The following is a 13845-nucleotide window of genomic DNA, read 5'->3' as shown; positions in this document are numbered from 1 at the left end:
ATCGACTTAGAAGTCTAGGAACAGAACGGAACGGCGGCGGGAGAATAGAGGCTCGGGCAGGACCTGCACGGGTCAGGGCGGCTGCTGGAGGCTTGCAGAAGCCCCAGGTAAGTGAAACACTGTGTTTAAAAACTATTTACAGTTCCGCTTTAAGCATGGCTCCAGTCTGTTGTAAGGATGAATAATGTGTCAGTGCAATCTGATTGCAAATCTTACCACCGTTACTACTCCTAATTATTATAATAATCATAACATCTCCATTATCTGCAGGCTCTCCATGTTGCTGTTACAGCTGGGAACAATCTAAAATATATTTATTACAACCGGGACACGCATGAGAGTCTACAGTGTGACATGTGCCCCCCAGGGACTTTTGTCAAGCGGCATTGCACTGCACAGCAGAGGACAGAGTGCGCCCCCTGCCCAGCCAATCACTACGCAGACCAGTGGAACGACGAGAGGGAGTGTGAGTACTGCAGCACTGTGTGTAAGGAGCTCCAGCATGTGACGCAGGAGTGTAATGGCACAAGGCCCCGGGAGTGCGAGTGCGCTGCGGGGTACTTCCTGGAAGTGGAGTTCTGCCTGCCCCACACCAAGTGTCCGCCAGGATACGGTGTGAAACAACAAGGTAAGAGACACGTCACACTCAAACCAAACAGAATGCCAAACGATTCAGGCTTTTTTTTTTTGTAATGAAACAGACTTTGGGCCTGATTTACTGAAAGCGGATTCAAGATGAAAAACTATATCAAGTAACTTGTCTATATATCTTATCTAGAGTTTAGATAGTTTAAACAGCAAATCTGGCTGAAAACAGCTTCAACAGTTTATGATTATTTATTCTTGTGATACAATGAGAGTAGCCATATTCTGCTTGTCATCATTACACACAGGCAAGCTGATAGCATCTCCAGCCCTCAGTCTGTGAAAACGTCACTCCCCTCTCCTCCTCCCTCCTACCCTCTGCCTCTGAAATCTCTGGCTAGTAACCTCCTCCTCCTCCTGCCCAGACTGAGCTCCCATAAGCCCTTGCTACTAAGGTTCAGAGTGCCAAGGCTCTCTGGAGAAGCTGTGGGCGAGGCTTGATTAGTTTATAGGGAATTAGAGTATTAAAACGAAAAAAAGTGTTTGGCTTAAGGAATGCAATGCCCTATAAACTATATGAAAGGAACACAATTATGCAATGAGTAAAAGTTTATCTTGGATCCACTTTAAAGTGAATCTTGAAGTGGACCTGAAGTCTTGCACAGGACACAAGAAAACATAACAGAAATGCACCCTGTATGTATTTAGAGAGTTTAGCCTGTTTAATTCCCCCTCATTTGTGTCTAATCACAAATTGTAATTTGATCTATCCCCTGTGTCACATGACTGCCATGGCAGAGATGGCAGATTACCTCATATGAAAGCACAGGCTGTTAATAATATGTCTGCTTGAATGAATCATGGTTTGTATCAGCTGTAACAAAGAAATGTTTTTAGTTTAAAGGTTATTATGCCGTTGCTTATCTTTTAGAGCAGAGAGGACTTTCTGAGCTCAAGTTTAAGTGGTAATAAATTGAAGAGATAAACAATTGTATCAATCCTTCTACTCCTAAAAATTACTTTTAGACATCCCACAGTAGATTTATTGTTATGTCTCAGCTCAATGACACAGTCTGTCCCATGTATTAGAGGGCTAAAATATAGGAACTATTGACCTTTTTTTAATCTATCCCCCGCTCTCAAAAGCCCAGTTCTCTGCCTAGAAACTATTTTATGGCTGCAGTTCCTAAGTGTTGGGAGAATGGAAAGCAGCGTGTAGCACAGAGGTGAGAGGCATGGATACGTGTCAGTTAGCCCGCTCTGCCGCGGCCCACGCCCACTAACATGTCGGTTTCGCTCGTCCTATTTACCAACAGACAACAGGGTGGTTGTTTCATCCAATCGCCTCAGATGTAGTCTTGTTGGGATATTTCTTCAGTCACGTGATCATGTTGATAACCACACAGAATGAGGAACCTCAATCATCTTCCCTTTTACTACTTATTTTTTACTGTGGGATTTTACTTTTAATAGTTGCTATTGATTTCCTCTGTCCTGTTTTATCTGTGTGAAGTTACTGTACTTTCCAGCAGTCTGTGTGCGCAGACACCCGATACCAGATCACCCTCGCCCAGGAATGCAGAGCTATTGTTTTCTGTGTTTTCCATTCTGCTCGGCCTGTATAAAGTGCAGCAATTATCTCACAGAACGGGAGCTGATCTCGTGTCATCACTCGATACCGCTGGGAGGGAGAACCGCATTCTGCTGTCCTGAATGGTAGAAAAGAACCTGTTACCTGTGATCCTGTTAGAAATGCTGTCATTAGTAATGGTAGCCTTAATCTTTACTCTGACATTGACCTGAAAGAGACATTTTACCAGCCTGAAAATGCTTTTTGTTCTGTTATGTAAAAGTATCCGTGTGCTTGAAATATCTTAAAATGAGGTCCCGATTCTAACAAATTAAAGAACACCTGTGACTTTAAAAAGGTAGATCACCTCAATTCCCCAGTCTTTCAACTGTATCTTGTGTCTCCCATCTCCTTGACTATAAATCATCTCCTCATCTATGGTATCTTGCACTCTCCCAGAGGATAGATTGTGTATCCGGGGTGTTGCGGGAGAAGGAGGGACAGATGGGATACAGAGACATGTCTCCTGCTGCGTGACATGTCTCTGTGCCTCTCCCGCACCACTCTCTGCTCCCCCCCCCCAAATTGGCAACATGATTGTCGGCATTTCTCGACCGGGAAGGGAGGAGATGTATTCCATGCTTAAACACCTACTGGGGGCGTTCCTACGGGCCTTCCCCAGGGCTGTCTCTCCCTGGCCGCTCCCCCTGCCGCTTCTGGCTTCCCTGCATGCTGCTCTGTGTGTGAAACACACAGAGCAGTTTTTCCAGCGTCATGACCCCGGGGCTCAGGAAAACGAAAGTGAACCCTAACAGGCCACAGGATCAGTGGGGACAGTGGCTACCTGATCTGCTTAGCCCCTCAGATCAGGTATCAATTTAAAGGATAGGATGAGAAAAAAGCTTACATACATATATTTTCACAGATCTGTCAGGGGCGTAACTAGGAATCACCGGGCCCTCCTGCAGAAATTCTGACGGCCCTCCAACCCCCTCCCGAGGCCCGTTCAGGGCCGTTTTGGGGGGCTGGAGAGGTCGCAACCTGAGGGGAGAGCTTGGCCACACATCAGCGGGAAGGAGGGTGGACCCCCCCTTCCTTCCCTCACCTCGGGCTCTCCCCTCCAGCATCAATTACAGTGTGTGTGCAGGCGGCAGATACACATACCTTCCTTGCGTTGCACTGTGGATGTTCCTCTCTCTAGCGTCTGACGCCACTTCCTGTATAGCGTCAGACGCTAGAGAGAGGAACATCCGTGGTGGAATGCAAGGAAGGTATGCCCCCCCCCTGCAGGTGCAGGGGCTGCATCCCCTATTGTTACGCCACTGAGATCTGTACATCTGAAAAAGGGACAAATGAGGAGGACAGAGGGACTGGGTGCCCAAAAAGGGACTGTCCCTATGAAAAAGGGACAACTGGGAGCTATATAAGCTGATGAGCAGGGCCCTCCTCCCCTACTACTGTGTCCTGTGCTCCATCACCTAAGGTGGCCACTAACTGTTTTCCACTAATTTCTAGTGAAAAATCGTTTGAGCGATCAGATAATTCTGATCAGCTGTCATTGGATTGATTGTAAATAATCTCCGTTGATGGGCACAATCGATTGCGAACGACTATAAAAACAGTCGTCCGATTTTTCACTAGAAATTGGATCGTTAGTGGCCACCTTTGTATGACTGATAAGGGAGCGATGAGCAAAAATTCCAATTCCAAAAAGAATTCCAATTTTTTTTGCATTTACTTTTGCGAAAATAATGTTAAGTTTGATTTCTGAGTGAAAAGGCTATTGAAAATAGTTTTGATTTTTTTTTCATGCTTTTTGAGAATTTTCGCAATAAAAATATTGATTTTTGGCAGTAAAAAATTTCTGCTGTAAAAAATATTGGTTTTTGCTATTTTTGCAGTAAAAATGTAGATTTTTTTTGTAAAAAACGCGAATACAAGCTATTTTCGCAAACATATTCTCAAAAATGAAAATAGCATTTGCAATGCGAAAATGACTTTGGCGACAATTAGCGAGCAGCACTGGGTCCTCTTCCCACCCTAGCTATGTCGTGTTTTTGTGATCGTCTTTATAATCTAAACCTCTTACTTATTCCTTGCGCAGTGTTGTGCAATAAGTTGGGACATTTCAAATAAAGGACAATAATAATAAAAACAATGTTGACATATTTATCCTTCCAGGAACTCCGGAGAGGGACACAGTGTGTGCTGAATGTCCTACAGGAATGTACTCTGATGTATCGTCTTCCACCGCCCCATGCCAGAAACAGACCAGCTGCAGGAAGCACAGAGTATCTCACGAGGGAAGCTCTACTGAGGATACGAAGTGCATGGAAGAAAACAGATCCTGCAAAATAGGTAAATAGTTCCTCTGTAAAGCCCCTTTTACACTTATATACTTTTTTTGCCGGGTGTAACCCTTTCTGCACGCAGAGTAACGCAACAGCAAAGAAGGGGTATGGGGCCCAGTACACTGAATGCATTGTGTGTGCCAAACGTTTCCAAATTCGCTGTTGACATGCTGCAAATCAGCAGAATGTTACTGTGCAACTTCCGCAGGCAATGCAGTGGTGGCGAAATGCATAGGAGTCAGTGTCCAGCAGGGTGTACATCACTGGGTGCAGGGGTGTAACAATAACCCCTGCAACAGTGAGGGGGCCCGCTGGACTGTGGAGGCCCACTCTTTCTCCCTCACCTTATCCACATGCTGTTTACCCGCACACTTTCTGCTGTCATTCGCTGGCTCCCGATCACATGACCGATACATGTCACATGATCAGGAGACGCTAAATGGCAGCCGAGAGTGTGCAGCTGTGATGCATAGAGGAGACCAGCAGCACTGGTGCAGGTAAATATTACTCTGGTCCCTGCGCTATTCTTCTGTTGAGGCAAGGTGTGTGTGCATGGGGGGGAGGGATTGGGTACAGCGGGAAGAAGTGTGAATTCCAAGGGGCCCCATGACAATTTCGCAGGGGGGCCACATGGGCGATGGGCGGCGAAGGACGTGAGAGTGGCGGGGGGGGGGGGGGGGGGGGGGGCAATGCGTATGACACTGTCGGCGCACTCTGCCGCAGGGTCATATGAATCTTTTTTTGGCGTTGCGGTGCAATGTGAGGGGGCGGGGCATTGCCCCCCAATGCTCTGGGCAGATATACAACCGGCCCAAAGGTGCGAAAACAGTGGGATGGCAAGAAGCTCATAGAGAAATGATACAATACAGACTATACTTAGTCATCTTCATTTGGAATGGCAGTAGCTAGATCTCACTAGGAGGCTGTCAAAGACCCTATAAAGTTACTAATGCATGTTTACAATGCATTGCTCTGCACTTTGTCAAGAGTGGATCGGATGAGGAACATGGGGGCTCAAGTGTGACGAACTTCCAGCGAGGATGACTAAGAATATCCAGCAATATCCTGCATCCAGCAGTGTCTATCCTCATCCCACACAGGATATTCATCCGTCATTGCTTTAGGATTTCGGATGGAGTCTTTCTGTAGGCCATACTGTAAGCTGATCCAGTGCAGACACCAGACACATGGCCTCCAACCACTGTGGATGAATACAATTAGTAATGAGCAAGAAATGCTCCTAATATGATAGCCTAAATAAAAATACAAATAGTGCGGTTCTACCCCAGAGTAATGCACATATATATATAAAAGTCCAAGAAAAACACTGGGTTTTAAAGGAACAATTTCACTCTTTATTCTTCAAATCACAAACAAGTCTTCCAGGTTGCTCAGAGGCCCACAGGATCTCTACTCCGTGGCTGTTCCAGTATGGACTCATCGCAGATTGCTTTTACTTAATTTCACCACAGATTGCGGTTTGGCATTGATTTTATGACCTGCACCTGATGTTCATATACACTGTGTGCCTCTGAGGAAGCGGCTTTTGGCCTTGAAACACTTGTCAGGCAGTTTTTTGTGAATTGTATTTCTGAATTATGTCTACACCTTATATCCGCAACCTGGAAGACTTGTCATTTGAAGAATAAACAGTGAAATTGTTTCCTTTTTCCCTGTGTTTCTGTTGGATATATATATATATATATATATATATATATATATATATATATATATATATATATATATATTGATAGATAGATAGTTAGATAGATATCCTAATATGTCCTCCTAGTTTAATTGTGCTTTGTAAAGCGCTGCGGAATATGTTGGCGCTTTATATAAATAAAACAAAAAATATATAATAATAATAATAATATGCTACTTAGCCACACCAGGATGTGAACAGTGAGATGAACCAATTAAACTTTCTACCAGCAGATCCATTAAACTGGCAGCTGCGTTACTTATTCAGTGATTTTCTGGACATAATTTCTGTCTCCTGAACGAAGACAGGGCAGGTTCTAGACATTTGCTGCCTGAAGCAAGGCCTTTCCAAAAACCTGGCCTTGGCTTGGAGTTGTTGTCACACTTGTTATAGCGAGTCAGGATTATGAGGGCCACACATGTTATATGACCCCTGTGGCTATGGCTGTCAAGGCTTTAGGGGCCACCAAGGGCAGTCAGGAAAATATTGTGTGAATGTTGGAGGGTTTGCAGAAGCCCCCCCCCCCCCCCCGTTATAATATAGCAGCTATCTGTGATAGTGTATATAATACAGAAGCCATATTTTTCATGTTATGTCTGCTGTGCATGATCACAGATGTGTATGACTGTTAGAAGCCGTCTGGCTTTGGGAGTATAATTGTCACCTGGCTGAAAGAAGGTGCTAATTTGATTTTTTGTATGGCAGTGTAAAGTACATTTGCATTGTGTTTCCTCTGACACTACAGCCTGCTAAGATGAAGGAAGCTGCTAAGTAGCAGCCATTTGTGGTTTGATGTGTCTGCATTGCTTTGAACTCTGTGTATATGTAAACAGCCGCCCGTTGTCCCCAATATACAATCATACTGTCTGAGTCTAGGAAGATTCCAAGGGGAAACCTTTGACATTTGCATATCACAGCCAGCAAGGATATTACAAGGGATCTGTGAAAACCCTCTGAGGAAATTAAGTTATATCTGGACTTGTACTCTTGTGATACGCTACTCGCTATAAAAATCGGCTTGAGAGACTCAGGACTTGTAGTTTCCAGGAGATAGCAAAGACTCTAGGACTATCCTGGTTTTTGACCAGCTGCTGTGTTCTCCTGCAAACAACATTCAGACCTACATGCTGGTAACATTTTATTCCCGTTTTTATTTTTGAGTAAACTGTCTTGTTGTGTGTCTTTGTAATTTTTACTTTTTGGAATATTAAATATTCATTTAATAAGTCTGACTTATGATGTACTAATAGAACTCATGTCCTAGAGAGAGACTGCAGTGTAATTTGTGTTATAAGTTCAGTGCCTGATTGTACCGCTGGGATTGTGCCTTGCTACTCTGGGATTGCATTGTGTGTGTGTGGAGTTCCCGTATTTTGGCCAAAGCGCGCAGCTGACCCAAATACGAAAATGCTGTACTGACTGCAGGTAGAGTTGGGCCGAACGGTTCGCCTGCGAACGGTTCCATGCGAACTTCAGTGGTTCGCGTTCGCGTCCCGCAGGCGAACCTTTGCGGAAGTTCGGTTCGCCCCATAATGCACATGGAGGGTCAACTTTGACCCTCTACATCACAGTCAGCAGGCCCAGTGTAGCCAATTAGGCTACACTAGCCCCTGGAGCCCCACCCCCCCTTATATAAGGCAGGCAGCGGCGGCCATTACGGCCACTCGTGTGCCTGCATTAGTCAGAGTAGGGCGAGCTGCTGCAGACTGTCTCTCAGGGAAAGATTAGTTAGGCTTAGCTTGTTCCTGTCTGGCTGCATACCTGTTCTGTGAACCCACCACTGCATACCTGTGCTGTGAACCCACCACTGCATACCTGTGCTGTGAACCCACCACTGCATACCTGTTCTGTTCAGTGGACCCTCCACTGTATACCTGTTCATTGAACCCACCACTGCATACCTGTGCTGTGAACCCACCACTGCATACCTGTGCTGTGAACCCACCACTGCATACCTGTGCTGTGAACCCACCACTGCATACCTGTTCTGTTCAGTGGACCCGCCACTGCATACCTGTTCTGTTTAGTGATTGTGGTCAGACCAAATTTGATCAGCTGGACAGTCACTGTTCTGTCATTCAGCTACATCAGCCAGGTGACCATATGGGCTGTAAAGCCACCAAAACCTGCACTCTCGCCATGGTGCGCACCAGTAAAGCACGGCCGTCACTACACAAACAGCTGTTTGCGGTGCGTTACACGATGAGTTTGGTGTGTCAGTGTGAAGCAGTACCTTAATTACACTACCTGATTGATGTATACACATGCAAGATGTTTGAAAGCACTTTAGGCCTGTCATTTAGCATTCAATGTGATTTCTGCCCTTAAAACGCTGCTTTGCGTCAAATCCAGATTTTTCCCGGGGACTTTTGGCATGTATCCCACTCCGCCATCCCCCCCTCCAGGTGTTAGACCCCTTGAAACATCTTTTCCATCACTTTTGTGGCCAGCATAATTATTTTTTTTTTTCAAAGTTCGCATCCCCATTGAAGTCTATTGCGGTTCGCGAACTTTAACGCGAACCGAACCTTTCGTGAAAGTTCGCGAACCCGGTTCGCGAACCGAAAATCGGAGGTTCGGCCCAACTCTAACTGCAGGCCACTCGACAGCAGAGTGGGAATTGTTGAAGTGTCTAGCAGCAGCTAGTGGTGGCAGTGAGAAGTGTTTTTGAGGGGTGACAGCCTTGTGTTAGCTTGAATAAGGCTGGTTCCCCTCTCGATCTGGTCAAACCCCCAGTTGGGAACCGTCTCTGCAAGCTTGCCGTGGGGCCGGTTCTTGCCCCCCCCCATCCCCCTCCCGTTTTGTACTGTAGTTACGCCACTGCTTAGGTGACTTGAAATCTATCTCCTGGTGGCTGTATCCTCTCCTGGACAGCCCTAAAAGGAATCTCTTCATTCATCATCTTTCTTTATTACCGTAGATATAACTCTTTGTGAAGAAGCCTTGTTCCGGTCTCGTCAGGCATCAGATAGTTGGTCAGACGTGCTCCTCCACAGGTTGCCTCCCACGGACCTGACGTCGCAGCAGATAGAGTCCATCAGAAACAACTATGAACCCAAAGACCAGCTATTCTACTTGTTTAAGCTGTACAGAAACCAGAGCAAAGGAGACAACTTTTCCAAGCAGCTCAGAAAAGGTAAGATACTGTAACTCTTCCATAAGAAAACCCAATAAACATTGCAATGTATCAGAATGCAATCAAACCCAAATCTGAAAATCTGAACAACGCAAAATCTAATAACAATAAAGATGATAAATTAATATAAACAGTAGGTAGACACAAAGGGCTGGTCAGAATACCATTTTCATAGAGCAAATATAGAACTGCTATACAATTTATTCTCCTTGCTGGATTCAGCTGATGGTCGGGTCAGTCACCTGTGACCATATGGCACAATGCCTGGAGAAACTATAGAAGCAAGACTACTAGTATTGAGTTTAATTCATCTTTAATGCTCCAAGGTGCGTAGACACGCACAACAGTTGTCACCTTAAGGGATCACAATTCGATCCTTTGGGTGATGGGGTCAAGGGTTGAGTCCTGTATAAATGCTTCCATCTGCTATAGCAAAGCAATGCATACTATTTCTATTGGGAGGGGAAGGAACAGTGAATCACTGTTCCTTCGATGGCACCATGCACAATGGAGCGAGTTCTGGCCAGAGGTATAAGGAGGAGGACTATGTGAGTTGTTGTAATTCAAAGATCCCGCAAGTCATGGTGACCACACTTGTTATGGGCCAAGGAGTTATGGTGACCACACCTGTTGTGGGTTGGGGACTCATGGTGACCACATTTGACATGGATGAGTGTAGGTGATACCTGTAGTGGGCAGTTTTCCCAAGGTCACCTAAGTGGATGCAGAGAGACTGAAGCCCAATGGTGCAGTACCGTAGATACAGGGTCAAAGGCAAATAATGTGTTTATACTCACAAAAGTGGGTTGCAGATCCCTCCAACTACCGTTTTAAGCCTGAAGAAAATGAGCGGTTCCTGCTAGGTTTTCCAAGCCAATTAGGAAACTGGTTGGTCACTCTACTTTGGATCTTTACATTTTGAAAAGCCTATAAAGCTATTACCTCCTATGGAGGTCTGAACTAGATAAACCATTGGGGTGGATGTGCCCGGTATACCAATTACTTAATTCTCTAAAAAAAATTTGACCCCAGTTCAACTGCAAAAGGATGTTTATAAAAGCACAAAAACATAAGACAGACAACGCGTTTCACAGGTTTTTGCCCACTTCCTCAGGTTAGTTTAACAAAAAACTGTGCCTTGATATTAATTCGTTATGGGTCGGTTGAGTCATGGTTCCGTCTCTTGGTCATGTGGTCTACTGTGGAGGGAGGTGGAAAGAAGGTGGGGAGGACCTATCAAACGTTTGCTGGGGCCACCTTTTTTATAGTAGTGCCCCTGCTCCCATTTAATTATTTTTTTTATTATAATAAGCCAGTCAATGCTTCATTTTACTAACTATTTCCTCTAACAATAAGCCATGCAGGGAGCTTACCTCAATTTCTCTTCAATTACAGATCTGAAAATTTGTGAAAAGGGGATGTTGAAGGAAATTGGACACATCGGCCTGACGGTAAAACACCTCACGGCATTAATGCAGAGCTTGCCTGGGAGGCCACTAGAGAAGTCAGACATAGAGAACACTATGAAGAACTGCCCCAAGCGGAGGCAAATACTGAAACTGCTCAGCTTGTGGAGGGAACAAAATGGAGGCAACACCATTGAAGGCCTCCAGCGCCTGACGAGCAACAAGCTGCCAAAAAAACTACAAAAGGTCATGAAGAGACTGGACAGCTTCCTCAGCAGTGTTGCCATGTACAGACTGTATGACAAAATTATCCTGGGAATTACCAGCACAAAAACCCAGCTTGTCAAAACAGACTCGTTATTATGACTGGTGGACGACTAACACATCTGTAGAACATTTTAAACTATGTACAGAATACTGGACCTCAGCAGCCTGATTTACTACTAGTTTCCTCAGGGATAGAGAGGAAGTGAAAATGAAAAAGATCCGTTCCTGCAAATTGCAATGATAGTCTATGAGATCTGCAGATCATCATACACACCTGATTTAACTGACATTCATCTGCAGATCAGATCCACCAGGATGGATTTTCAGATCTTCGGATAATTGCTTGATCTGCAGATGAATGTCAGTTAAATCGTGTGTATGATGATCTGCAGATCTCATAGACTATCATTGCATTTTGCAGGAACGGATCTTTTGCAGATAATGATCTTTTGTGTCTGTACAGCATCTGTGTGTGCAGCATCTTGCAAAGAGTTTTATCTGATGGGGAGTACAGCTCCATGGAAAAGACTGGGAAGGTATGGCTCTCATACTACATGAAGGGTGGTAAGATTGGTCTGTGATCTTTCATTTTCCAAAGACTATGGTCTGATGTGTGTATGCACCTTAAAGGGAACCAGAGACATTGGGGGGGAGCTTTTATACATACCTGGGGCTTCCTCCAGCCCCATACGCACGGTTCGCTCCCACGCCGCCGTCCTCTGCTGCCTGGATCCGCCGATACCGGGTCCCGTCATTGCCGCGAGTCGGCCAGTCGGCCGGCAGACGCGGCCAATTGTCCGCATCACACGTGGCTCACTCCTTATAAGTACGCATGAGGCTGCCTACTGCGCAGCCTCATGCGTACGGGTATGGAGGGAGCCCCTGTAAAGCGGACAATTGGCCGCGTCCGCTGGAAGTGACGGGCCCGGTACCGCCGATACAGGAAGCGGAGGATAGCGTCGTGGGAGCGATCCAGGCTTATGGGGCTGGAAGAAGCCCCAGGTATGTATAAAAGCCTGTTCTATTTTTTAACAACATTCCTCTCTGGTTCCCTTTAAGGCCTCTTTTCCACGAACTGTTGAGCTGTGTGCTCAGCAAGCAGTTGCCAGGCAGCAGTGAGCAATTGTGAGAGTTTGAGCATTTCACTGCCTATAAACAGTTCGTGGAAAAGAGGCGTTATACAAAGATGATCATAGTGGCTCGGGATGATCATTGATATGCAAATATCTCCGAGTTTATGCAAACATGAAGTAAATTTTGTATGCAAATATATGCAGCTTGAAAATGGATCTTAAACCTGGGTTGAACTCGGTTGGTCCTTTTTGCAAGCTGCATATATTTGCATACAAAATTCAATAAATTTGCATAAAGACAGAAATATTTGCATATCATTGATCATCCCTAATAGGGCTGCAGACTATTGCCACTGCATAGATTTAGCCAAAAAACGTTTGATAAATCCAGTCCATGGTTTCTGTATCACTCATCCTAGGAGAACTTTATTGAACCAGGCAGTGGCGTAACTACAATTCATGGGGCGCCCCTGCAATACTTTGATGGGGCCCCCAATGTTCCCTTGCCTCTCCTTGGTGCCCTTACGACCTTAGGGCCCATCTCACAAGGGTCATTAAACAAGTGTGGCCATCAGGATAGTCACACCCACAAAATGCCTGATCTGATGTATAGTAGACCCCTGTATCGGAGGAGGGGAAGGTTAGTAGTTGGGGGCCCCCCACAGCTCTGGGCCCCCCTGATGGAACGGGCTGCTCCCCTCTAGTTACGCCCCTGGAACCAGGCCCAGGGTCTGAAAGCATACTTATATGATGCAAATTACAACCAATCCTATTCCAGCTGTCAGAATCATCTTGGTTGATACAACAGACACTCTTCTGCTTCTTATCGAGGTCCATTATGCTGAAACTGGAGTCTTATTCTGGTACTTGCCATATAAGCTGTATTTATAAATAGATATAAATAGATTTGAAAAGTATTTTTTTAGAATGTTTGCTTTAGTATTGAATCCTGGTCTTCTTTATAGGCTAGGAATAGCTAACTGGATCAAAAGCAAAATGATTGATATTCCACTGAGCAACCAACTAGACACCTGAAGTGAGAGGTGTATGGAGGCGGCCATATATATTTCCTTATAAACAATAACAGTCACCTGGCATCCAGCTGATCTTTCGTGCATCAGTAGAGTCTGCATCACCCACCTAAAACAAGCATGTGGCAAATCCGGCCAAAACTTAACAAAAACCCGATGTGGGCTTGTACAATTAAAAAAAATATATGCTACCTGATCCAAGGGGCTGGGTGGACCAGGTAGCCGCCATCCTTAGTCGCTCTCCACGGCTCCTGTGGGCCCATTTCCACTTTCATGACTTCTGGGGTCACGGGGCTGGAAGGAGAGATTGATTCTCTCTTACAGCGTGCAGGGAGGTGGGGGTGTGGCAGGGGGTGTGGCCAGGGAGAGAAAGAGCTGCCCAATAGCAGTTGGGGAAATCCTGCAGGAACGCCCCTAGTGGGCGTTTCGAGCAGGGTATCCCTCTCCTCCCTTTACCCTCTGAGATAGCGACAAATATTGTTGCTACTTTCGGGGGGTGATAGCGCAGCGGAGGGGGGGGAGGGGTGCAGAGAGAGCGTCGGTGTGGAGGACACAGAGGCATGTCATGAGGCAGAGAACATGCCTCTGTATCCCATCTGCCCCTTTCCCGCACTGCCTCGGGTTCTCTTTAAGCCAAACATCTGATCCACATGCTTGCTCAGGGTCTATGGTATCAGAGACAGAGGATCAGCAGGGCAGCCAGGCAATCTGCATTGTTTAA

The 13845-nt window shown here is 45.7% G+C and overlaps 1 protein-coding gene across 2 annotated transcripts in view; it reads left to right on the top strand.

Annotated features, from left to right (window-relative positions):
• TNFRSF11B (TNF receptor superfamily member 11b) overlaps positions 1 to 11816 on the top strand; it is a 115541-nt gene extending 103725 nt beyond the window's left edge. For both annotated transcript variants that reach the window (XM_068237954.1, XM_068237953.1), the window contains 4 exons: positions 271 to 628; positions 4337 to 4513; positions 9132 to 9347; positions 10743 to 11816. In XM_068237954.1, coding sequence (XP_068094055.1) covers positions 355 to 628; positions 4337 to 4513; positions 9132 to 9347; positions 10743 to 11119 — 1044 coding nt within the window. In that variant the 5' untranslated portion in view covers positions 271 to 354 and the 3' untranslated portion in view covers positions 11120 to 11816. The remainder of the gene's footprint in view (positions 1 to 270; positions 629 to 4336; positions 4514 to 9131; positions 9348 to 10742) is intronic.
• Positions 11817 to 13845: the final 2029 nt, after the last annotated feature.

Source organism: Hyperolius riggenbachi, chromosome 5 (assembly GCF_040937935.1).
Source record: "Hyperolius riggenbachi isolate aHypRig1 chromosome 5, aHypRig1.pri, whole genome shotgun sequence".
Lineage (NCBI taxonomy): Eukaryota > Metazoa > Chordata > Amphibia > Anura > Hyperoliidae > Hyperolius > Hyperolius riggenbachi.
Note: the sequence above shows the minus strand (reverse complement) of the source record. Positions and strands in the feature narration are given on the sequence as shown.